Source organism: Chionomys nivalis, chromosome 6 (assembly GCF_950005125.1).
Source record: "Chionomys nivalis chromosome 6, mChiNiv1.1, whole genome shotgun sequence".
Taxonomy (NCBI): Eukaryota; Metazoa; Chordata; class Mammalia; order Rodentia; family Cricetidae; genus Chionomys; species Chionomys nivalis.
Genome location: NC_080091.1, coordinates 13,270,019 through 13,297,006, shown reverse-complemented (window position 1 = coordinate 13,297,006; position 26,988 = coordinate 13,270,019). Strand labels below are relative to the sequence as shown.

General features: G+C 43.2%; 2 protein-coding genes across 2 annotated transcripts in view; one reads left to right on the top strand and one right to left on the bottom strand.

The window, feature by feature from the left end:
* The window catches only part of Acyp2 (acylphosphatase 2), a 157,098-nt gene that overhangs the window by 21,264 nt on the left and 108,846 nt on the right, over positions 1-26,988 (bottom strand). The window lies entirely within an intron of this gene.
* Positions 19,590-20,495, top strand: Tspyl6 (TSPY like 6). Its single transcript, XM_057771612.1, has one exon. It carries the CDS (start codon positions 19,590-19,592, stop codon positions 20,493-20,495), a length of 906 nt encoding a protein of 301 aa, XP_057627595.1.

The window sequence follows — 26,988 nt, the reverse complement described above, 5'->3', positions numbered from 1 at the left end:
ATTGGAAGCTAGAAACAGTCCGGGACACTGTTCCCCCTTTAAGTTACTAGTTGTTGAGGCTTACCCACGTCAATTTCTACCGTTCTGGGGAAAACGTGCTTGCATGATGGTTAACAGTAGTCTGGTTCTTTTGTTTGCTGTTGGTCTGTTTTTGAGACAAGGTCTCATTTGTCCAGGGAGGGCCTCAAACTTACTATGAAGTTGAGGACAACCTAAATTTCTGATTCTCCTGCTTCTATCTCTTGAGTGCTGGAATTACAAGCATGCATCATTAGGCTAAAATTTAGGAATTTACAAAAAGTTTAACTTGAGTAAACACAGGAAGAGTGGCCACACCACAGTCATTCAGTAGAGCTGGATCATTTCAAATCAAGGTCAACAGCACATTTGATTAGAGCACTTGGTAAAATCAATTTTTTTTCATGCCCTATCTTACAGAGAGCTTTAAATTAATATTAAAAACCTTCAATATGGTTTAGAGAATTCTGGACCACTTCAGTTCAGGTTGCCATGGTGCTATTATTTTTAAATAGTTGAGCCATCAATTTCTTTGGCACCATAAGCTAACATTGAAAATATAAAACTGGTACATATTATAAATACTTTATTATTCAGATTTAGTTAATGCGTTTCCTTTTCCTATTCTTAGACAAGAATGTTTAACTCATTAGAATGTGGTAAACACGCTTTGGCAAGTAAAGCCCGAAGGGCTCCCTAACAGGCCTGAGCACAGCAAACACGGCACTGACAGGCTTGGCCACTGTGCCCTTTTCTCCCCTTTTCTCTCTCTTGCTAAAATCATTAGATTACATTCCGAAAGCTAGCCCTCAAGGCCCATGCCCTTATTTGGCCACTGACGTAAGGTCCAGCAATCAATATTCATAATTTGGCTCACATGTCCAACCAGGATTTATCAGCTCACCCTAGCACAGACTCCCCCTTTTTGTCCTTAAAAACCCACTCCTGCAAAAACACCTGCTTGCTGCTGCTGCTGCTGCTGCTGCTGCTCTTTGCCATCAGCCTTTGCAGCCTACACCCTGGTTGCCCCTCGGGGTAATACATCTCCTCTGTGCTGAGAATCTGGTGTCTGTATGGACTAACTCGCAGGAGGGGGAGGGGGAGACTGACATCCTCCCTAACAAAGTCAACTTTTTTTACCTTGGCAAGTTGCTCTGAATGTTTCAGTTTGCCTCATGATACTGAAACCACCAACCCTGTGGACGCACAAACCTGCACCACCACCATCCTTTGTGTCTTTGTTAGACACTGCTCCAGGCTTATGTAATGTTTTCTCTTCCCACATATAAAGCGGCTTGTATGAAACAGCTTGATTCTTTATTGCTCTCCCCTCTATCCATCCTTTTATGCAGGAACTTGGTAGAAAAAAAATTATCGTAAAGTTAAATCATTTTTCAACAAGAAATGTTCAAATCCTCTGGACTTCCTTTTAGTTTAGAGAACAATGGTTTCTATGGTCTCAGTATGATGCTGATCTTTATAAAGCTCAGAAGACAAAACCAAACACTTGTGCATGTTGCATAGTCTTGTTTTTAATTCCTAAAATAACTTCTGTAACTACTGGTGATACAGCCAATTCCTCTCTGCTTCCATTGGCTAGGGATGAAATAGAGGGCCGGTATATGCTGAATACAGAGGAGCATTCAGGCATAAAAAAGCTTAGAATATCAATATTGAAAGGTGAAACAAACTAGGGTCACAGGCGAGGGTAACAGGAACAACCCAAGATAAGGAAAGTATGGCTGTTGAAAGCAATTTGCAATCTTTAAGGTGTTTAGAATACACATTTAGCAACAGGATAAGTCTTTGGAAATTGATTTCTTATTTAACTCCTTATATGCAGACTAGGAACTCTACTGTTTTCTAATTTTTAGGTGGAAAGATAGCAGAAATATTGAGTTTACCTTTCTGTGTAATTACAACTGTATTTATGTTAAAAAGAAATAGCCTAATTATACCCTAGTAACTGGCTAACATCTAAATACAAAACAACAAAAGAGGAAATTTAGATAAGCTCTTATATCACATATCAAAGTAAGCCCTTAGTGGACTAAAGAGTGAACTGTTTCCTTTAATTTTTTCCATGTTAAGAGAAAAATAACAATCAAATATTTAGGAAGTCTTTACATGTGTAGAGTAAAAGGGCCAGCAAAAGAAACTCACCCTGGCCCCGAAACCAGAGCCAGAGAAAGAAACCCGCCAGCTCTGAAACCAGAGCCAGAGAAAGAAACACATATTGACCCTGAAACCAGAACCAAAGGCTTAAAAGGACCAGTGAAAGGAATATATTTTGTTCCTAAAACCAGAGTCAAATCTTCCTTCTGAACATGAAGGTAACCAATCCCCGAGCAGGAAAACTAACCAATCCTGGAGCAGAAAACCAGCCAATCCCTGAGCATGAAATCTAGCGAATCTGAGCTTGTCCAAGCTCAAGTGGATCAAAATCTGACCAATTCTCTCCCTGAAAATCTTCTCCCTGGAAAAACTCCACCCCTAAGAAGCTCCCCTGCCTGTTTAGTCGGCAGCTGTCCTTCACTCTGGCAGAGTCGGCCAGTCTCCTAGATTCCTGTCTCACAAATAAACCTCTAGAAACAAGGGTTTTGAGTAAAGCTCTTCTTTCACAGGAGTGGAGCAGGATCTCTGATGGGAAACTCCCTTGAGAGTGAAGCAGAAGAAGTAATAACCTTTTGCCAGAGCCAGAGCAGATTGCTACATTTCTGCAGGGGTTCCCCCCTAGCAGAGTGAAGCAGAAGTAACAACTTGGGCAAGAGCTAAGAAGAAACAGATACCTTAGGGAGTTCCCTTAGGGGGCTGAGCAGAGCTCAGCTGTAGTGACTCTGTCTCAGAGAGGAGCAGGATTGCCACATCATGCAGGAAGACCATCTTCCACCACACCCCAGCTTCAGGTATAGCCTGAATTCCTGACAGTCAGGACACCTTTCTCCTCACAGCAGTAGGTATCCAGGATACCTTCCCTTCACAGCTGTAGGTATAGCCTGACTTCCCAACAAGTCAGGATAGCTTTCCCTCCAGAGTTATAACACTTGCAAAATGGACAATTATCTTTCAAAAGTTTATGACAATGGAAATTGTCATAAGGCAATTTAATAAGGCAAAAATAAATTGCTCAAAAACTGTAAGAAAAATAATTTTAATGTTGAAACTGGAGAATAAGAGAAACACAAATGAGAAATGTTCATAATGGCACAGAAAGTTGGCATATAACAAATAGCTTACTCAGATTTTCAAAAAAAAAAAATTCAAGCTAAGAGATAAAGAGGCCAAGGATAAAAACATGCCATTCCCCTTTGTATGCTATAAATATGTCTTATTACCACTGGCTAATAAAGAAGCTACTTTGGACTATGGCGGGGCAAAATATAGGTAGGCAGGAAAACTAAACTGAATGCAGGGAGAAAGAAGGCAGAGTCAGGCAGATGCCATGTAGCTGCTGAAGGAGACAGACACCAGAACCTTACTGGTAAGCCACAGCCTCATGGTGATACACAGATCAATAGAAATGGGTTAATTTAAGATGTAAGAGCTAGCTATGAATATGCCTGAGCCATTGGCCAAGTAGTGTTGTAATTGGTATAGTTTCTGTGTGAGCTTTTGGATCAGGGCAGCTGGAAAACAAATGTGCAGCCTCTGTTTACAAATGGTTCCCAAACATTTAGCATCCACATAAAGCCCAAGAAAGCTAAAAAAAGGGGGGGGGGCTTCTAGATCCACAAAAACAGGATTCAGTAGGAGTTTCTTAGAAGTTGCATATTTTCAGACAGGCATTGCTTGCTGGCAGTGAGCAGAGGCATGGCTCCTTTAAGAGAAGGCTTCCTGACTCAGCCTTAGCAGCAAAAACTGCAAGACTCCTTTAAGAGACAGCTTCCTAGTTCATGCTGTTGGCACAAATGGCCCTGGCTCTTTCAATTTTTTTGATTGTTAATGAGTTAACTGCTGAAAAACATTTGATTCTTGGGGCTGCTAAGCTAAACCAACACATTTATTTTAAAGGTATCTTGACTTCAAAATTTGAGTGTAAGGATATGTTACTTTGGAAAAGAAGTTCTGCTTTCATTTCCACAGAAGATGAGAACTGTGGATTCCTTCCAGGCTTATGTGGTTTGATGAAACAAGACCCAATAAAAAGGTCTCCCTGAACCCTAAAAATACTTCACCCAACAAACGGCAGGAAGCAATTTGGAGAAAACTATGCCCAAATTCCCAAAATGATTGTTCATTATTGTTATTTTTATTTAAAGGTGGCTGATTATAAGAGGTTAATGGTCACAGTCAATGTCTTTCTTAAGAAAAAGGGGATATAATATAAAAATGAATACTTTACATTGGTATAGACTCTGGTTTATTGATACAAACTTAATGTCACTTCTGTTATATGTATATTTCTATTCTTGTTTAAGACATTATGCTTATAAAGCTCATTTTAAAAATGTGATGCACACATTTATGGATTAAAAGACAGTCATTTATAATAATGTCATTGTCATGTTTGTTAGGTTTCCTAGATATACAGAAATATATTTCAATTAGACAGATAATCTTCAACACTTCAAAGACCTATAGAATATGACATTTAAAATGTTTTAAGAGCCGGGTGATGGTGGCACACGCCTTTAATCCCAGCACTCGGGAGGCAGAGGCAGGCGGATCTCTGTGAGTTTGAGACCAGCCTGGTCTACAGAGCTAGTTCCAGGACAGGCTCCAAAGCCACAGAGAAACCCTGTCTCGAAAAACAAAACAAACAAACAAACAAAAAAACAAAAACAAACAAACAAAAAAAAACAAAAACTAAAATGTTTTAAGAACTTAGACTTTTCCACAGTGAGACATGTCTGCTTCTGGCAGCACCAATTACTTCAGAGAGGTTGATGGGCATTGAAGAAACTCATTATCGAATTTGCCTTCAATGTGACAAGGCTAGCCATTTGGGCAAGAAACTGCACTTGCCTGTTCTGCTTGATGGCATGCTGTATAAACTGGACATGCAAGACCCATAGAAAAATAACTGCTGAACTTGCCAAAAGAAGGTGAGACAGTCCTTTAAGTTTCCTGCTTTATGAAAGAGTCTGCCAGATGTACTCAGAACACTAAAGAAAGTGACTGACGAACTGCCAATATAGGTGAAACAGTCTTTCAAACATCCTGCTTCATGGAAAAGTCTGCCAGATATTATGGTCCTGTAGGCTGGAGATGGTGCCCCAATGTTACAGAAGAACTTTGGGTACAGGCAGCAAAATGTCTCTGTCAATTCTAGAATTTAGGAAGTTACTTATAATGCACTTCCTGTTTAATTAGGTAATATTATATCCTTCTGAGGTCTTTGATGGAGTTGAAGACAGGTAGTTATAGTTTTCTTTAGTTATGATAAAAGAAATTAGAAATAAAACTTTAGACTCACAAAAATTTTGTAACTGATACTTGTTTTGTTATATGCAATTTTACTATTTTAAAGTTAAAACCTTCCTTTATATTTAGACAAAAAAGGGGAGATGATATGGGATGCTATAAATGTGTTTTATTACCATTGGTTAAGAAAGAAGTTGCTTTGGCCTATAGCAGGGCAGAATATAGAAAGACGGTAAAACTAAACTGAATGCAGGGAGAAAGAAGACAGAGTCAGGCAGACCCCATGTAGCTGTAAAAGGAGAAAGATGCCAGAACCTTACCAGTAAGCCACAGCCTCATGGCAATACACAGACTAATAGAAATGGCTAATTTAAGATGTAAGAGCTAGCTATGAATATGCCTGAGTCATTGGTCAAGCAGTATTGTAGTTAATATAGTTTCTGTGTGATTTTTAGGGTCTGGGCAGCCAGAAAACAAATGTGCAATCTCCGTTTACACAGTCATATAAGAAACTCAAGTAAATTAGGTGCATAAGGACATTCTTAAAGTATTGATAGCAGCCAAAAAAAAAAAAAACCAAAAAAAAAAAAAACCCTGTAAACAAGATGTTCATACCATACATACCACCATGTAGCCATTAAAATTTACAACTACAACTCCCAGGTAGGAAAAGCTTGCTATTCAGAGATGGAAATGAATCTTAATAACTCCACTCACTGTGTATACTAGGCACACAGGGAACAGCAAAATGAAAACCACTATTATTAGTTTTCATAGATAAAATTGTAGTGGAACATTACATATTTTTATTGTATTAATATATTACAGATTTTACTGTATTTAATATATTATAGATTTTATTGTATTTTTCCATATATAAAGGAAAAGAAGGAAAAAAACAAAATATGAGGGCTACGGTTTCCAAAGATAAATAGCTTCCTAGTGCTGTTTCGCCAGTCCAGGGCCCTGTGTGTGGGGAGAGCTGCTGATGCCACCTACCTGTGGAGCTCAGCCTACTGTCATGTCCCTTCCCCTTCTCAAGGGCATCTTAGGGTCTTTACAGAGTCACATCTAAACAATAAATGAAGTTTCCTTCCTTACAGCACCTAAGTCAAGGATCTCACTGACTAAAACTGGCATGAAGACAAAGAGGAAAATCCATATACCCAATCCTGGCTTTATGACTTTAACAGTCTAAAGGCTTCATTCCTACTAAGAAAGCTGTAGGATAATCAAAACCAAGATGCAGAACTGTTTGGTGGAGTTCACGCTTAATCTTTTGAATATGAAAATGAATCTCACTTGAAAAGTTCAGATAGGTAGGAAGAAACACCTTTAAAGAAATTCAATGTGTGGCTCACGTTCAAAGTAGGGATGGAAGCAGAAACCCAAGGAATATTCCACGTGGGTCTTAGGCTACGACAGCAACTGCGGCACAAGTCTGTGAGTGTGCTTTGAACTCGAAATCGATGAGTGCGATACAACTTTTACTTGGACCTTATTTGAATTTGAACAGCTACTAACAGATGCTCTTAGACTGAATAGGCCCCGATTCCCAAATAGCACAGTATTTCAAAGCTATTTTTGATTCTGAAATGAGAAGCAATTCCAGGAAGTCAGTCCTGAGTCTTTTTCCTGGCTGTGGAAATAGCTTCTCTTGTGGCCCCTCTGACCCATGCCAAGGAAACTGGTTGAGAAGATGCGTTTTTGCTCACAATCCTCTGACTAGTGTAGCCCACGAGTGGAAAAGTGGGCTATTAGTTCATCTTCAGAGAACCTGTTCTCATAGTCCCTGGAACCAGGTAGACATGCAGAGTCACAGAGCTCTCAATTCCTCTTCTTTTCTGAAACCATCTCAACATTTTGTTATCTCGGGAGACTCATTTACAGAGTCTATCCGGGCGGTGGGGGGCGGGGGGGGGCTTATATGTCAGTAGATAGTCAGTGTTAACCTTCTACTAAATAGCTCAATTCTTCTACAAAAGCTTCGTCAACCCCAGCCTCAAGTCTTTGGGCCCTTGTTTTAATGGCTGTACTTCTCACCAGCCTGAACCAAACTGCCTTTGCATGACATCCCACTCCTTACCTTGGGATGTGCAAGGCTTTCTCATTCAAAAGGAAAAGCTTTCACTGAATTATATCCTCCAGTATTGCCCCATCTTATCTTTCCTGCACATCCAAGTTTCCAGAGCTGAGGAATTCATATTGAGCCAAATGGAAACTCTGACTTAGTTTTCAGACATAGTAACAATGACTTCACAGGGTGTCTTTCTAAACCAGGGATCCTTACAGGGCTTTGTTAAACACGTTCTTGATGAAGAATATACAAAGATAAGGATTGTGACAAGCAAGACAATACAGAAGCAGAAAACGACAGCATCAAAGCCTTTCCCCCAGCCTTGTTATATCTACACCACACGCACGATCGTGCACACACACACACCAGAGCAGGGAGGTGTGTTCCATTATGTAGCCTTGGCTTGCTTAGGACTTACAGAGATCTACTTGTCCCTACCTCTCAGTGCTAGGATTAGAGGAGTGGACCACTGTTGTCCAGAAAAAGTTGAATTTTTGATCCTGTGAGATGGCACAGCAGCTAAACAGGCAATTGTCACACCAACTGTTGGCATGATTCCCCAGAACTCACGCAAAAGTGCAATGGAGGAATCGACTCTCTGAGGCTGTCTTTGAATCTGCATACCTGTGTCCTGGGATGAGCGTGTGGGGCTACGGCTCCTAGTTACTGCATCTTCCTGGAGCTTGCCAGTATGTATCAACATCAACTGCTTTGCCGTTTTATAGGTGCTTGATATTGTCACTTTATTTTCCACATTCTGTCATGCAGTAAGAGAGAGAAAATTACATTCTGCTATTGAGTTTCTACCCTTGTGTTTTCTGCAAGTTTTGTATTAGTGTGTGTTTTTAAAAAATACTCCCTCTGAGATGCCCTATCATACAACAAAAGTATATGCTCAACTATGTTCATAGCAGCATTGTTTGTAATAGCCAGAACCTGGAAACAACCTAGATGCCCTTCAATGGAAGAATGGATGAAGAAAGTATGGAATATATACATATTAGAGTACTACTCAGCAGTAAACAACAATGACTTCTTGAATTTTGCATGCAAATGGATGGAAATAGAAAACACTATCCTGAGTGAGGTGAGCCAGACCCAAAAAGAGGAACATGGGATGTACTCACTCATAATTGGTTTCTAGCCATAAATAAAGGACATTGACCCTATAATTCATGACCCTAGAGAAGCTAAATAAGAAGGTGAATCCAAAGAAAAACATAGTTATTCTCCTGGATATTAACCTTCATCAGGCGATGAAAAGAGACAGAGACAGAGACCCACAGTGGAGCACCGGACTGAAATCCCAAGGTACAAATGAGGAGCAGAAGGAGAGAGAGCACGAGCAAGGAACTCAGGACTGCGAGGGGTGCACCCACACACTGAGACAATGGGGATGATCTATCGGGAACTCACCAAGGCCAGCTGGACTGGGTCTGAAAAAGCATGGGATAAAACCGGACTCGCTGAACATAGAGGACAATGAGGACTGCTGAGAAGTCAAGAACAATGGCACTGGGTTTTGATCCTACTGCACGTACTGGCTTTGTGGGAGCCTAGGCTGTTTGGATGCTCACCTTCCTAGACCTGGAAGGAGGTGGGAGGTTCTTGGACTTCCCACAGGGCAGGGAACCCTGACTGCTCTTCAGGCTGCTGAGGGAGGGGGAGTTGATTGGGGGAGGGGGAGGGAAATAGGAGGCGGTGGTGGGGAGGAGGCAGAAATCTTTAATAAATAAACAAATAAACAAACAAATAAATAAATAAAATACTCCCTTTTGTGGAAAATTCACCGTGGTTCTGTAATTGTAGCAGCCTCCTTAAGGGACTCTTCTTGCTTGGATATATGGTCAGGACTTTATTATTTTCTTCACCTTTCTCTGTGATGGTGTGTGAGTATTAGGGTGGGGAATGGTTTAGTGATCTCCTGGCTCTAAGGGAGAAGAAACTTGTATGGTTCTCAGTAACTCTGAGCTCCATGGCAAGGCCCTGTGCCAATCTGGATCTTTGGAGCCGCCTTGCTGGTCTTGATGCTTAAATTCCTGACTGGCAAAGGTCCTTCCCAGATGATGTTTCGCAGTTCAGAGCAGCTCTTGGGTTATGATGGTCAATATCGTGCTCACCGGCCTGGGAAAGCTTTATCGCTACACTCTCCCTCCCTGCACTGGCTTCCTAGTCAGCTTCTGAATTACGGTTGCTACATCTTTCCACTGTGAGAATCAAGGGCAGCTCAGGCTCCCTCTGCCCACCAGACTGCAGCTGCTCTCTCCCTGTTCTGCTTCCTCTCACAAGTGGGAGCACAGGTCTTCGGCTGGAAATGCATGGATGCTCCTGTGCTCCTGGCTTTCTCTTAGTTCATCCTCAGCAGATAAGTGTTTCCGTTCTATCTTCTTCACATAGTCCCTCTGGCTAGAAGGGAGGAGACATAGTCCCTCTGGCTAGTGGCTAGAAGGGAGGAGGCGTCTAGCTGCTTTTTTTTTTTTTTTTGCTTCCTTAACACGTGGGTAGGTGTGTTACAGCACAAGTATGGTCAGTGCACAACTTACAGAGTGTCAGGAGCCGTGTCCCCCCAAAATTTACAGGAAGCACCGCCGTGAGGAGTTTTTACAGAGGGCTTCACTTTCCAATTGTATTGAGAATAGTCTTATTGACCAAGCCTATCTCACACCCAAATTAACTGTTAATAGAGAGTTATCTGTTAACGGAACCTGCCTCACATTCCAAACTATCTAGAGAACTAGGTGGGTCACCTTGTGACTTCCCGACCGAGGAATCGTGACCCGACCCATCGTAACCTCTCAGACTGCGTGACGGACGTGGACCACCGTGCCCCAGCCCCCCAAGCTCCTCATCCAGGGGCTATATAAGCTGTAACCATGACCCTAATAAACGGAGGCTTTGACAAATACGCTTAGCCTCCTTCCTGCTTATCAGCCTATGCCTTTCAGGTGGTGCCTCTCCGTGACCCTGGAATAACTGGCCAGCCAGGCGGGTTACAAACCCTAGACAGAGTAACCCGTCGAGGCCGCTACAACAGAGGATGGTTCTCCCCCTCCACCATGTGAGGCAGGGTCACTGAATTCCGGTTACCAGACTTGGCAACAATCACCTTTATCCACTGAGCCTCGTCATAGGTCTGAGCATTTTCAGCTTTCACGTATAGGTGAATTGCCCCAGGACCTTGTGAAGATGCAGGCTCCGATTTAGAGAATTCCGAGAAGTCTTGAAATTGTGTTTATCCCACGAACTCCAGGTGAGAGCACTGCTGCCGGGTTTTGGGCGGCGCGATAACCAGGCAGTTGCTGCTACCGTGCCCCGTCTTTTGAGGGGCGCCCTTCCTCCCTCTCTGAGGCTTTAAAGGCAGGATGGTTCTGGGACAAGGAACAAACACAGCCAGATAACATAATCTCTGCAATGCATGTCGTCATTAATTTAATCATCATATCACCCCTTGCAGACAGCACATATAAAACAGAAGGAAACTTAGGATCAACTAGGCAAAGCATTTGCCTAAGCCCAGCAGATCACATCTCTGTTCTTCCCCTCTCCTTGCTGTTCTTCCATTTGCCTCATGCAGCTTCTATCAAGACGATGGTGCTTACAGGGCTGGGGAAGTACACTTGCCTAGCACGACTAAGGTCCTGGATTCAATCCCCAGGACCACCCAAAACCAAAATAACAAAACAATTTCTTTGGGCCAGTGAGATGGCTCAGTCGGTAAAAGTGCTCGGTGCACAAATTTAAAAAAGAGAATGGTGATTATATGCTGACTCTCATTCTAATACAAATGTTTACACACAATACCAGAACACAGAAGGAATAGGAGGATGAAATGGCTCTATATGTTTTGTGTGTGAACGCACACTCGTGTGCATGCGTGTGTGTCTGTGTTGCCAGTTAACATTTATTGTATTTGCTTTCATTTCCTCCATAATTCGATTGAAAAAAATCTACTATTCACTGGGGCTGGAGAAATGGCTCAGCAGTTAAGAGCACTTACTGCTCTTGCAGAAGACCTGGGTTCAGTTCCCAGCTCTGGCTCGGCTGCTTACAACCATCTGTAACTCCAGTTCCAGGGGATTCAGTGTCTTCTTCTGGCCTCCCCAGGCTCCAAGCACACAATGTGATGCACGTGTGAACACACACACACACACACACACACACACATAAAACAAGTAATTTTTCAAATATAATATTCAATCAAAACTCGTATTTTCCCCACTGTAATCAGTGTCTTTTATAGTTCCCTGCCTGCTGTCTTGAACCGAAATTATAGGTTTTCTTAAAACAATCTGTCATCTAAATGTATACTTATATTATGCTGTATTTTTAAAGAATTCCTTGTTTAGTCTATATAGTTACACTGTTATGAATTCTGAGAAACTCTAAAATAACACTTGATATCAAGGCTGATGTTTGGGCACTATGCACATAATATGAATACTATAACACTAATGTTTTGCTACTCTATTGCACTCCCTAGGGGAGGGCCTTGGTACTGGGCAGAACACAGGTCCAGTCAGGGACTTATGGCTTTGTCTACTCCTGGCTATCCTGGGCTAGCCCTGTCATCTGTCTCTGCCACATTGGCGCCAGTCAGCTGGACCAGGACTCCACAGACTGCCAGTAGCTTACATCTTCAGGAGGCAGTCGCTGTACTGCTGTTTGAGCATATTTGAGAACAGTTCATCATAATTGTTAACTTACCTAAGATAAGTCAGTATCCAGATCCTGGCAACATTTCCCCTTCTTTCCACATTTGCATGAGCTGTAAGTCCTTTCTAAGAGGTGGGAGCCTCTGCCACAGCTATAAAGCCAATCCGGAAACCACTTAAGGCTTCTATGTAACCATTCCCTTTACAAACAATTTAATAGACTTTCCGAGGGAAACAGATTAGCAACGCGTTTCTTCTCTGGCCTACCAAAATGCTTTTCATTTCTTAGTTCCTACGCTGGGTGGCCCAGTCCAGAGAACAATAGTTCTGAACAAATAAGACTGTTTGAATGAGTCAAGTGGCTTCTGCGGGATCCCTTTGAAAACACACTGGAAGCGAGTAACAGTGTTTGAGGAGTCAAAGGAAAACAGGCTGCAGTTCACAGACTCTTCTTACATCCCCTCTGCCTCTATAAAGTCATGCCTTCTCTGTTTCCCAAAGACTTTAAATATGCCAGCAATTCTGCAAGCAGATGAATGTGTAACTCAGCAGAAATCTTCCCAAGGCCCATTTTTCTCCCCCTTTTGCCACTTCTCTTCCCTTTTGACTGCATTTTGGAAATTCTGTATTAGTTTTATTTGCTAACCCTAACAACAACACAAGAGCAACAACAATAAAATGTGAGCAGAATGTGTTTCCCTAGGGCCACAGCTGTTCCTCTCCACAGTTTCTGGCTCCTCCCCTATGGCGCTAGCAGGATGGAACTCCACAAGGAAGTGACATTTCACACCCAATTCAAGGCTGTTACCAGCTTTCGGTTTTTAATTTCAAGAAGGATCTATGACTCCTATTTTTGAGTGCCTATTATATATGTGTAGTATTTTTGATTCGTTAAAGAAAATAAAGTAGCATATAACAGGGTCTGTGACATTAGAAATATAAAATTCTTGAGTGTCTGCCTTCCTGCTAGTAAATGTTGACCCGGAAGTGGTGGCCCTGCACCTTAGCTCGACAACACAGCTCTGAATGTTATGGTGACTCAGACCACTGCGCATTCTTGCTGTATGTATCATTCGTCACCTTTAGCGAAAAGGTTGGTTCTGTGCTCATTCCTGCTTCCCTCTGGACTCCAGCGATTTCAATATGCACACAGCGGGGTCCTTCCAACCCTGTCATCACAGCTTACTCCCTTCCAGCCTGTGATAGCCTTGACTTCAACTGGTCTCAGGATAGCCCAACATGGTCAGAGGAGTGGGGTTCTGAGGAATTCCCCGCAAGCCACTCTCTCTCCGCTTCCAGCCCACCTTTGTAGCCCTCCAGTATCCGGGTCTTGCCCCACACTCAGGCCATCTTTTCACTGACCCTCTCCTCTGTGCACCTCTGTCTTGACAGTTGGAATCCTAAGATCAATTTAAATACAGCTCTGCACTGCACCTGGAGACCGCCTGTGGCAGATTCACAGCCATGGGGATGGGCTAAGTTTCAGATTCATAACCTCAGTGCTGTCTGAAGATGACCCCGTAGTCCAGCCACCCATCTAGTCCCATGGACACTCTACCACACTTTCTTCTCTCCCCTCAGACCCCCACAGGCTCCTGTCCTCATGGTTCCTCCACAATCTTGCTTTCTCCTTTTCTGAGAACACTGAAGCAATCAGGAGACAATTCCATGGACCTCGTTATTATTTCTGCCGTCCTCACACCCTGTCACCCTGACAGTTCTCGGAGGTGAAGCTGCCATGACTCCTGCTGCGCTTGGGCATGGGCTCTCTCTCCCCATCTATCAAGGCATGTGTTCCATAACTCTCCTTCCATCTCCCACACCATTGGTCCTTGCTCTCTGTTAGTTCATCCACAGAAGCATATACACATGCATCTTTTTCTCACATTTATTTTAAAAATGTGTTATTGCGTGTATGATGAATGCATATGATGTGTTATGTATGAGAGTGTGCGCCACAGTAGTCAGAGTGAAGCAGACAGATAGAGGAGACAGTTCAGTAACCTGGGAGCTTTGTTTGGCTTTGGGTTATGCGTCTTTCATTCTTGTAGTGATGCATTTGGCAGCCTGATTCCTTCACATGCACTGTGTCCTCCAGCATTCTTTAAGGACGCTTTCCCTGTTTACTGTCTTATGCCTATGAATAACACGGCTTTGAACATGACTATGGGAAAGGGCATGTGCTGCAGGAAGAATAAATGTATGACCTCATCTTCTGATCAAAATCCAGGGCCATTCAAACCACGCCCCTTAGTAACCAACTCATCCCTCTCTCCAGCCCCATTAGAGAAAGCCCCCAAACGACAGTCAGGGACCTTGACTGTCCTCACTTTGGGGCTCCTATCAGTCTGGACTGTCTTCCTTTGTAGATTTCACCGTCACTCTGCCCCAAACAAAGTTGTCTTACTTCTTTTTAGAACTCTCTATACCCCAATTTCCAGTGCTTCAGATGAAAGACAAAGAATCTGGAACACACTGCCCAGATCCCAACCACCAGCAGCAAGAGAAGAACTTTCCTGAGCTGGTTTTCTTCTATACCCAAGGGTTTCAGGGTCTGAGCTGGAGCCAGTTAGGACTCTGAAGAGCTTTTATCCAGTGTGCCATCTCGCCAGCCTCTTTTTCTATCATCAAAACAGAAAATTTTTCTTTGACCCACTTTTCTACCAACTGTCATCCCATTTCTTTGAAGAAGAAAAAAAGTAAGCCTTCAAAAGAATTGGTTATATTTTCTCTTTTAATTTTCCCAATTCCTATTTTCTCCAAACTGTCACCTCCACTGAGACTGCTCCTGTCATGACCCATTTCTTTGTTTCCATTTGGAACAAAATTATCCAAAAGAACAGTCAGTGTACACTGCTGCCAGTTTCTTTCCTTCCATTCTTTTAAAACCTAGTCTAGTTCTTAGCAAACCATTGAAAGGACTCTTGACTCACTTTGGCGGTTTAAATGAGAATGGCCCCCATAGGCTAATATATTTGAATACGTGGTCCCCCCAGTTGGTGGGACCACCTAGGAAGGATTAAAAGGTGTGATTTTGTTGGAGAAGGTGTGTCAATGGGGGTTGTTTTGGGGGGTTTCATTCCCAGTTGCCCTGCCACCTGCTTCCTGTTTATGGCTCAGGATAAGCTCTCAGCCATTACTTCATCACCATGCCAACTGCCTGCTGCTATGCTCCGCATCATGGGCTCATCTGAAACTGTGAGCTCTACCATAAATCCTTTCTTCTGGTTCCTTTGCCTATGGAGTCTTATTGTGGCAACTGGAAAGTAACGAAGAGTCTCTCACAAGGGACACTTCGGTTCTAAATCCCAGCTGTGACTTCTCCGACTTCTCCTTGTCGACACAGCTGCAGCCCACACTTGAGCACTCCCATTTCCATCTCCTGGCTTTCCCCCCAACTCCACATCACTCCTCAGTTTTTATGGTAGTTTTGCTGCATCTTTTTCTCGTCCTCATAACTTGAGGCTGCAGGCCTTCTGTGACCACTTATGCCCATTATCTCTGATATGAATGTCCTCAGCTCTAACCTCCAAACTCATGATGCACACTGGCATCAGAACTCTACTGCCCAAGTCACCTCCAGCCTGGGGTGTCCAAAGCAGAGAATGTTCCTGCAAAGATAAGCTCCTCCATCACAACTTCTCCCAAAGCCTTCTTCTATAAACTCATTGTACTAGCTGCTCTGGTCAAAATCTTAGGGAGTCATCCCCGACTTTTTTTTATACCCCACTATCCAGCTAATATCAAAATCATTCTAGTTGTATCCCTACATCTGCTATCTAGTGCTGTTGCTACCATCTGATGGGAGAAGCATGTTTCATTCTGACTACTGGACTCATCTCCTGAAAGACTCCCTCAACGTGTGTCATTGCTTCCACACAGCCTACATTTTACCTATGAGCCAGAGTGATCTGCAGAAAACATAAAGTAGAGCCGGGCAGTGGTGGCGCACAGCTTTAATCCCAGCACTCGGGAGGAAGAGGCAGGCAGATCTCTGTGAGTTTGAGGCCAGCATGGTCTACAAGAGCTAGTTCCAGGACAGGCTCCAAAGCTACAGAGAAAACCCCCAAAATAAAAATAAAACAAAATAAATAAAGCTGATTTTGGGTCCTCCACTCAAAATCCTGTAGTGATTTCTCAGTTCACTAAGAATAAAATCCAAAACTGTTACAAAAGTATACAAGCCCTGTGTTCTCTAGAGGTGAACAGAGGTGCGGCTACTTTAAGAGAGGCTTCCTGACTCAGTGTTAGCAGCAAAAACTCAACAACTCTTTTAAGAGGCCCTGCCACCAAACACTTAAATGGTGACTATGAGCAGCTGCAGGCATGCTTCCTGGTCTACTGAGTTGTGGTTTAAAAAAAAATGGCTCCTACCAGTACCTCCACCATGAAGCTAGACTCCCAGGAAGACAAGGAGTGGGTGGATCCAGCTGCCAAAGTCATGACTTTAATCCTAGCCATATCGCTTAGCATGTGGTCAGAAAAGAGAGATAAACAGTAAAAACAGATTCAGATTTAAAAAAAAAAAAACCTCTAAGCTGTTTACAGTGTGTTAAAAAATATACATAGGCTTGGGAGAAAAAAGAAAAGGTTAGAGAAAGTCTTTAAGAGAGAGAGAATAGTTAGATGTGGTGGTGCATGTCTTTAATCCCAGCACTTGGGAGACAGAGGCAGGAGGATCTCTGTGAGTTCAAGGATAGCCTGGTTTACAGAGTGAGTTCTAGGACAGCCAAAGATAAACAAAGAAAAACTGTCTCAAAAACCCAAAAATAAAAATAAAAGAAATAGACTAAAAAAAAAAAAACCACATAAAGATAGTAAATACAAAAAGAATTTGAATTCTGTATTCTACTTCATTGTCTTTGAATTGTTTGACTGCTGAGGAAGGAGCAACAGTTGCTAAAAGACATTTGATTACATATGCTGCTGGATTAATCCAACATATATATTTTGAAATGCCCTGACTTCAAAATTTAAGTCAAAAGATATGTTACTTTGGAGAAGAGGCTTTGCTTTTGTTTCCACAGGAAATGAGAGGCTGTGAATTCATTCTGGGTTAAGAAAAATAAGGTTTGTTCAAGGAAGACACCCCCCTCCCCCTGAAAAATTTCCCATGGGAGAAGATGGCCCAGATGATTCAATGTTTCAGAGCACCTCTGTTGCAGTTTCCTCTGAGTTCTACATCCAGAACATTCTCAAGACTGCTGATTAAGATCATCCAGGCTCACAGAATACTCCAGTCAGGACTTGACCATAATCCTAAATTTTCCTTAGGTCCCCATAAGATTATCAGTGCCCCCAATCAGCAGAAAGTAGCCCAGAAAACCATGCCCACATTCCCCAAAAATGAATTATGGATGTCTGACTTTGTTTAGAGTGTTGATTGCAAGTTGTTATTGATAATGGTCAGGAAAAAAAGCAAAACAAAGGAGATTAGATTCAAAGCTCTTGTTTTGAAAGGAAAAAGGTAAAGTGCTGTGGGACAATGCTCTTGCACCCTGCAAAGATTTGTCCTGTGTATTGGTTTAATAAAAATGCTGATTGGCCAGTAGCCAGGCAGGAAGTATCGGTAGGATGACCAGAGTAGGAGAATTCTGGGAACAGGAAAGGTTCAGTCTGCAGCCACCACCCAGATGCAGAGGAAGCAAGATGAAAATGCTGCACTGAGAAAAGGTTCCAAACCACGTGGCTAAACATAGATAAGAATCCTGGGTTAATTTAAGTTGTAGTAGGTAGTTAGTAATAAGCCTGAACTACTAGGCCAAACAGTTTATAATTAATATAAGTCTCTGTGTGCTTCTTTGGGGCTGAACAGCTGTGGGACTGGGTGGGACAGAAAGTTGTGTCTACAAAATGCCTTTGTTCTCTTCATGGTCATAAACCTTTGGAGGCATACAGGAGGTGTACAACAAACACCTACTGGATGTTTAATGAATACAAAGATAAATGATGTGTCTTTAAAGGGCGGGTAGCATTTTTCACACAATCACTGGAACTTCATGTGATTTTTGTGGACTTTCCCCCAAACTCCTGATTTATTTATTACTCCTAGGTCTGTATAAGTTTCTGATTGCATGCCTGGTCATCAGTGTTAATGAGCTATTATTGCCATCAAGTTACAGCCTTCATTTAAGTTTGAAAATGTATTGGCACAAAGCTGCTCAAATTTGTTCTTAATTTCTGTAAAGCAGCACCGTGACATTCAAAACACGGCTTATGCACTCTCTGTTGTGCCTTTTTGTATTGATTATTGGCGATGCTCTGCTTTGCCTTTTGTAAAACTCTGCTGGTCTTTTACACATCACCCAAGTTAGAGTCTGAAGGGTCTGGGTCCTCTCCACACTTTTCCTGGATGGACATTGGGGTGGAGCTGGGGGTAGCGGGTGGGATGGGGTTTTACCTCCCTGACTCCGTGAGGTCATCTGACTAATGGTTGAAGACATGCACCCTTTTTAGATGGAACTAGAACTGTCTTTTCAGTAAACACAGGCGGGTCAATTAGATATTTATATGGATAAAATAAACCAAGATCCATATAACACCATTTACAAACATGCCCAGATGGATGACAGGTATAAACGTAAAAGATCTTAGACAGGCAGTTTAAAAACAAACAAAAAACAAGGCAACAACAAAACGAAACAAAATCCTCTAAAGAGAAATGAAACACGATAGTGGAAAAATGGGTGTTGTGGCACACGACTGTTAATTTTAGTACTTGTGAAGATGAGGTAGGAGAACTGCTGTGAGTTCAAGACCAGTCTAGGTTAAAGAATGAGACATTAGCTTGGTGGTGGTGCACGCCCTTAATCCCAGCACGTGGGAGGCAGAGACAGGCGGATCTCTGTGAGATCAAGGCCTGCCTGGTCAACAAAGTGAATCAATTCCAGGGCAGCCAGGGTGAAATCCTGTTTTGATCAAACACGCACACACAAAAGCAAGACACTATTTCACAGATACAAACAACACACCAAGTGGGAGATCTATACTGCACACATCTGAAACTGACTACACATGTAAGATGTATGAAAGATTTAAAAAAAAAATACGAAGAGCCGAGGACATAGCTGGGTCCCTCATGTGGCCAACGCTCAAGAGAAGTGGCCAACGCTCAAGAGAAGTGGCCAGGAGTGGCAGGGTGACACCCCGCAGACTGAGCCTGGCAGGTGAGAGAGTTCAAGGCTGGCCTGGGCTACAGACAGACAAAAACCCCAAGGCATTCAAACAACTACAGAACACCTATGAGGGTCTCAATCCCTTGGATCAAAACATATTTAAATTATTCTGCGGTGCCCTCCCTTAGCTTCTCTGAAAACCGTGGGACAGGAGGGGGGCGGGTTCCGGCTGCGGCACAGGTCTCGCAAGACTCACACGCGTGCCCGAGAGCCGCCCCGTGCAGGGCACCACAGCCCAACTGCCCAGGGTCTAACTGCCCAGGCCAACGGTCGGCGGCTGCCCCGGAGTCCGGCGCTCCCGACATGAGCTCTCTCGGAGGGCCGACTGAAGACGGCAGCGAGGCGCCCGGGCCTGCAGGTGAGCCCGCAGCGGCGGCGGAGCCTCCCCAGGACCGAGCAGGCGGGGATGCTGGGCCCGGCGTCGAGGTCCGCATCGATGGGCTGGGGCAGGAGGCGGTCTTGCCGCCGCCCGAAGGCCCGGAAGCCGCCCCGGACCGGAGTGCAGGGGAGGAGGGGGCTGAGAAGCCAGCAGATGAGGATGCAGAGGCCCGGCCGCGCCTCCCGAATGTGGCTCTGCAGATGAGGTCCCTGGAGGCCATCCAGCTGGATCTGAACGCAGTGAATGCCCAGGCCGACCGCGCCCTCCAGCAGCTGCAGCACAAGTATGGGCAGCTCCGACAGTACTATCTGGAGCGCAGGAACTACGTGATCCAGAGCATCCCCGGCTTCTGGGTCACGGCCCTTCGCAACCACCCGCAGCTGTTCGAGATGATTACAGGCCGAGATGCGGAGATGCTAAGATACATAACTAACCTGGAGGTGAAGGAGTCCAGACTCTCTAGGTCAAGTTGCCGGTTCAAGTTCTTCTTCCGAAGAAACCCCTTCTTTAGAAACACTCTGATCGTCAAGGACTACGAGGTCAGACCCACTGGCCAAGTGGTATCGCTCTCCACTCCAATCATCTGGCGCCCAGGCCATGAACCGCAGCCCTTCATTTATGGGAACCAGGAGGTCACGTGTAGTTTCTTCACCTGGCTTTCAGACCACAGCCATCCAGAGCGTGACAAGATTGCCCAGATTATCAAAGAGGACCTCTGGCCAAACCCACTCCAGTATTACCCCTTCCACGTAGGGGCTCCTAGAGCCAGACGTCACCAGATCAGAGAACCTGTGGAGATTCCTAGACCCTTTGGTTTCCAGTCTGGTTAGCCATTGCCCACGTGAGTCATCTAGGACTTAACTGCTGGACTAGTGACTGAGCAACAGAAACGGGTATGTCTTTGTGTCGACATTTCTGTACCCTCCCTCTTTTAAAGTTTTCAGCTATAAGACTGAAACTTCCACAATTCTCTTGTCTCATCTCCACACCCTCTTTATGCTCTTTGAATTTGTATCACATGATGCCTAGTTCATCCGTTCTAAGCCAAGTAAGTGACGCTGTACATTTCACCTTCTTCATCTGACCATTTGGACACAGATTGTTTTCCAGGGCCATTGGTCTACCACCTAGATGACTGGGAAGCTGCTTGACCCTTCTCTGCATTGGTCACTCTGCATTGGTCAGTATAGACATATTGCCGTGAACATCTGCTGAAGAGAGCATAGTAACAGACCGTTTGGTCTGTGCAGCTTTCATGGTTCCAGACTGTTGCCTGCTACAGAATCTTCCCACTTGAGTTGCCATTAGTGGATGAACAAACACCAGACCATTGACCACAATCAGCTACTGTTTTCTGTTGTCTGGTAAACGAGGATCTCCAGAACTGGTAATGGAGCAAGTCTTTCTACCAGAGTATGATCCTTTCCACCTTAGGGGGGGTGGGGACACTTTTCCCCCCTTTTCTACCCACTATCACCACCACCCCCCATCCTCATCACCCAGAAATCCTGTTGATGGTAAAGTAAGTGGCTGGGTGACAAAGTAAACCTTACTCTCAAGGAACAAACTTTCTTAATCCCAACCAGTGAATTGATACAAAAGCTAGGCACTTTTATTTGCCTCCCTTCCTCAACCTGAAAATAAATGTTGCAAGGGTGGTGGTGATATAATTAATCTTCAATCTCTTCTGACTCTTAAAGAAATTGATGGCCCCAAAGCATCTGTGAAAGTGGGCCTGTTAGTTCAACTTTCAGCTTTCATTTCCAGAGGCAGAGAGGCATGTGGACTTGGTGCCTCACTACTGCACCCTCTGCTTTCTTTCCAACACCTTGTTCCCCCCACACCCTTTCTCAATGCCACGTGTGAACTAGAGACCAGAGGTGAAGCAGAAATAAGGTAGACTGATGGATAGCTTGTGACAAGTTTTTACTGTTAGGGCGATAGGAAGAGAAATACATTTTCTGGAGTTGGAAGAGTAGCTAAATAGCAAGAGCACTAGCATCTAGGCCTTGTGTTCCAGCCCTAGCACCGAAAAAAAGAGATGTTTCTCAGGGCTGAGATGAGAAAATAATGGTGGTTGGAGTACTAAATGTGCTACCTAGAGAAGGGTTCTCTGAAGGACAACATGTCATTCATTGGGGTTTTCTGGTTTCATCTGGTAAGAGATTAAAACTATCACAAGTAGTTAGTAAACTTTTCTTATCTGTTTCTATTTACTAGGAAGAAAAGTATGCAGATTTTCTTTTTCTTTTAGTTGGGAACATTTAGGGAAAAATCATTTCTGTGTAATATAAAGATGTGAATATTCATAACAGTTTTCATTGTTTTGATTCCTGTTAAAATTATATCTTTAATTTTATCCTTTTTATTTATTCTTAAAAGTATCCTTAATTTTAATAGCTTGATTTGTCAGACCTTGAAAATTGGATTTTGTCATTTTCATGGAAAAACAATTTATAAAATGTTTGTGGCTCTAATTGTCTTATTAGGGCATTTTTCTGTGTGTATAATTATAATTGAGTAAGGAAAGAAGGCTAAAAGAACCTATTTTCCAGAACCTATATGCCAGAAAATGTCCAACTTAAAACCATGTTTCAGATCTCTTTGAGTAGGACAATAATCCATAGATGAGAATTCAATTAAGATCATATACTGTACCACATTTAAATGGCTACGTCAATTTTGTAAGAATTTAAACTGTTCTCTTTTCTAGACATGGACCATTAATTTTTTTTTATTTAGCATTTACCATGCTCTGCTCACTTAGCTGCAGATGGTTCACTAGTAATGTGGTACTGGTTCATTTCAGAGCACAGTTCTGGCGAATAGACTGTAAAATCCACACATAGCTAAGTTCTGCTCATCAAAGGTAATTTATGTAGAAAATTATCCTATCATATTCTTTTAAGAAGATTATTTTTAATTATGTGCACTTGTGTGTCGGGGGACAGTGTGGGAGCATGTACACTTGGCTGCTAGTATCCATGAAAACCAGCAGACGTCCCTGAGCTGGAGTTTGAGGTGGCTGTGAACTACCCAGTGACGATGCCAGCAATCAGACTGGGTCCTCTGCAAGAGCACCAAACACTCTTAACTAAGGAACCATTTCTAACATACCTTTTTAGAGACGCTTTGTATTCCAAAGTTCAGGCCCCCTCTTTGAGACAGACTGTTCCACTCAATATTAGGAGCTAAAAACAATTTAGCACATACAGAGGGACTTTGGTGTCAACAGCAACAGAATCTGTGGCACTTTATTAATAATCACTTTATTTGACGTTTTTGAGCACAATCTTCTGTGTCTCTATGCAGCAAGGTATCTGAGAGCTAATAAGGATAATCTATGTTAGATAGTCCTTGCTGTTCATGCACCAACTATGTAGGCCAGGCTGGCCTCAAATATACAGAGATCTGCCTTCCTCTGCTTTCCAAGTGCTGGGATTAAAACCATGTGCCACTATGCCTGCTTTTTAAAAACTTTAATTACTGCCTTTGAAACACAGACATTACTAACTTTTTGTAACATTTATTACCAGTTGCCCTCACACCTAATATCTATATCTCCCAATGGCAAAATCTTCTGGTCGCTCTTGGTAGCTATAAGATAAGAGATGGTGCCTACTTTAACTTATATAAAAGGTCACGGTGTAGTCTGTTTTCCTGCATTGGCCTGATAGGACAGGAGGGGAGCCTTTCACATTTAGCATCGTGCTAACCTGGATCAGGAAGAACAGAAAGTGCCCTGAGCTACAAATCAGGGCCCTGCCACACAGTAGGCACTCACTTGAGTAAAACATTTAATCCCAAAAGACACGGAATACAAGTTCTTGTCCTCAGGATTTAACTATCCTAAATCTCTGCTGGCTCTATGGCCTCCTCTGGCTTTCCTCTGCACTGTTGGCATGTGACCTGGCCACGGCAGAGTTTATCCCACCTCCTCTCCAGGTAAGAACTCTGGAGCGGACCCTCTGACGTGTCTTCAGCATTGTTCTCTCTCATTGCATATTTATTTTTGCCCTCGATATCTCTGCATGACTGGAAATATTCCGACTACCCTTCCTGAAGCTTCTCCCTCCCTCTCTGTCTCTCCATCATTTACACCATTGGCAGTGATTCGATACATTTTGTTCAGATTTTCAGGTCAAGGTCATAAATAATCCCTGCAACTGCAACCAAGCTCTGCCCAATGCTGTTCCCAGAATCCATTCCCATTGAACCTACTGCTCCTCCAGCAACCTGCCTGTGTACCTTGGCTCGCAGGTTTTCCTCATCTGCGGCCCTCCTCCATATCTTAGGAATCCACGTGAGGAAATGCAGTACTGTCCCTACATTTGCAGCATTTGTTCCGTGTACATTTATACTGGAGCTCATGCTTTGCATGCACCCAACTTTTCATTCTTTAAGAGCTAACATTATAATTTAGTTATCTTTCCTAAACACAATTCTTACCCTCCGCCCACAGTCTAGCCCAGAGGACAAGCAGCTAACAACATGAGAAATACACAGTCCCCGAAGCATTGAGCACAACGGGACCACATGAGGAGGAATCTCCCACATCTCAGAATCTGGGGTGTCAAAGGGTGGCTCTCAAGTCACAGCCTACACACTGAACTACACCTTGAGCTACTTCAAAGAAAGGGGCTGCCTCCTCCTCTTTCCCTCTCTTCCTCTTCCTCCTCTCTTTCTTGAAACAAGGCCTTGCTATGTAACCCTGCTAGCTTTGAATTTGTGATGATCCTCCTGCCTCAGGCATCCACACGTTAGGCTTATAGACATGTGCCCCATGCTCACTCAGCTTTATCTTTTAATCTGCACATCCCTAAAACATGGTGCTGTGTAGTGTGTAGTACAAAATACACAGTCAAAATAATATGTAATAAACACTTTATAACTCCCGTAGAATAGGAAGCCTGTTAGTCTTGATGTCCCATTTCTTGTGAGATCAACAGATATTAATTGGCTGACGAAAGTTAATCAAAAAGTTAACAACATACCTTTAGCCTGTCAGGAGCCGTGTCCCCCCAAAATTTACAGGAAGCACCGCCGTGAGGAGTTTTTGCAGAGGGCTTCACTTCCCAATTGTACTGAGAATAGTCTTATTGACCAAGCCTATCTCACACCCAAATTAACTGCTAATAGAGAGCTATCTGTTAACGGAACCTGCCTCACATTCCAAACTATCTAGAGAACTAGGTGGGTCACCTTGTGACTTCCTGACCAAGGAATCGTGACCTGGCCTACGTGACGGGCGTGGACCACGTGGCAAGGTCCCATGCCCCAGCCCCCCAAGCTCCTCATCCAGGGGCTATATAAGCTGTAACCATGACTCTAATAAACGGAGGCTTTGACAAATATGCTTAGCCTCCTTCCCCTTATCAGCCTATGCCTTTCAGGTGGTGCCTCTCCGTGACCCTGGAATAACTGACCAGCCAGGCGGGTTACAAACCCTAGACAGAGTGACCCGTCGAGGCGGCGACATTAGCCCTTAAGGATTTAGAGAAACACTAACTGACATGATTTCTAGAATAATTCCTTAAGAAAGCAGAGCCAGCGTGGAGAACACTGTTAAATTCTAACAAAGGTTAGTTCTAATTCAAGGAGGCTATGCAGTTAAATAATTGCGTTGCAGTTATAGGCCCAAATTGAGCCAAGCTTCAACTGAATCTCTGAAGTGACACATGAATAAAACAAAGGAGACCAACAGGCTTTCTTAAGCTCGGAACAATCACCTAGAATAGTATCCACCACTTATTGAGCCTTCTGCAAGGCACTGTGCTGAAGACTTCATGTGCATTATTTTCTTAGTTCTCATGCAATCTCATGAGGTAATATGGAGTCCAGTTTGCAGATGAGCAAAGATACTCAGCTCGCACATAACTTGAGTCTGGTCACCCAGCCTGGACGTGGAAAACTCCAATTTCGACCCATGCCTATCTGACCCCAGAGTGTGACAGCTACATATGGACAGAGATGCTGCCTTTGTTTTGTAGTAGAAAATTATACTACAATAAAATAATAATTGGTTTAGATTTTCCAAGTTGCCTTAGTTTCCTATTAATTGCCTTAGTTACTTTTCAATTTTGAAGAAAACAACATGTCCAAGGCAACTTATAAAAGAAAGCCAATATGGGGCCTATGTTTGAGTTTAGAGGGTTAGCATTCATGACCGTCATGGTGGGGAGTATGACAGTAGGCAGGCAGACATGGAGAGCTAACTGAGAACCTCCTCCAACACACATCCTCCAACACGGCCACCTCCTAATCCTTTCCAAATAGTTCCCTTCCTCTAACTAGGACCAAGCAGTCAAACATACGAATCTTTGGAGGCCATTCTCATTCAAACCACTACAACAATTTTCTTAACATGAACGATTTAATAATTTTTATATTCTGTAGTAATGAAGTTGAGGCAGTGGATTACTGTAAAATCAGAAGTCAGGACTAGCCATATATAATCATTACTTTTGGTTTGGAGATAGCTACTGTTGGTTTGGTTTGGTTTTATAGGGTTTCACTATGTATTCTTGGCTGGCCAGGGACTGATGACCTTCAGCAAGGACTGGGATTATATACAATATGCCACCTACTTTTTAAAATAAAAGATAAAATATTACAACATATTGTAATCAATTTTCTTCTTGATGTCTGGATGTGACGCACAAACAAATGTTAGCCACAGCAGCACTTATCACACAAATACTGCTCACTGAAACCACTTCGCTAAAGCAACCATCAAAGCTTAAGCAGGTTTTACGGCAGTCAGTGGCTTACTTGAGACTTCTGCTTTTGTTCCGGATAAACCAACAGCATTTGGAAGACAGTGCACTTTGTCCAGGAAAAATGAATAGCAAAGAAGTACTTTGGGTGGGAAAGGGATTATGTCACTGTCTAGAAATCTTCTTTGGTAGACTTGGCTCCTCAGCAATGGCAGGCTGAGGACAAAGAATACACACTCAAAGAGTCCAAGTGAGATTAAACAATGCAATTAATAATAGAATCTATTTAGATGGGCTTTTGTAGACAGAATTAAGAGAAATGAGGGATATACTCAAAGTTACACTGAGTCTAGGACTGTTGAAGGTGCATTTCACACAAGTATGAATGCCATTTAATTAGGTGAATGTGGTATGTGGCACAAGTCTAGCAATATCAGGATTGAGTATTTATTCTAGCCTCTACGGAGCATCAGACCAGGGAAGTTTCCAAAACCTGGGGAGATTGTGACTTCAGCAGACTGTGAAAGCTGGTTCAGCAGAAGCTGTGGTTTATAGTCAAAGGAAATAGGGTGGTCATCTCTACAGGGATTAGAGTGGTAGCCAGGAG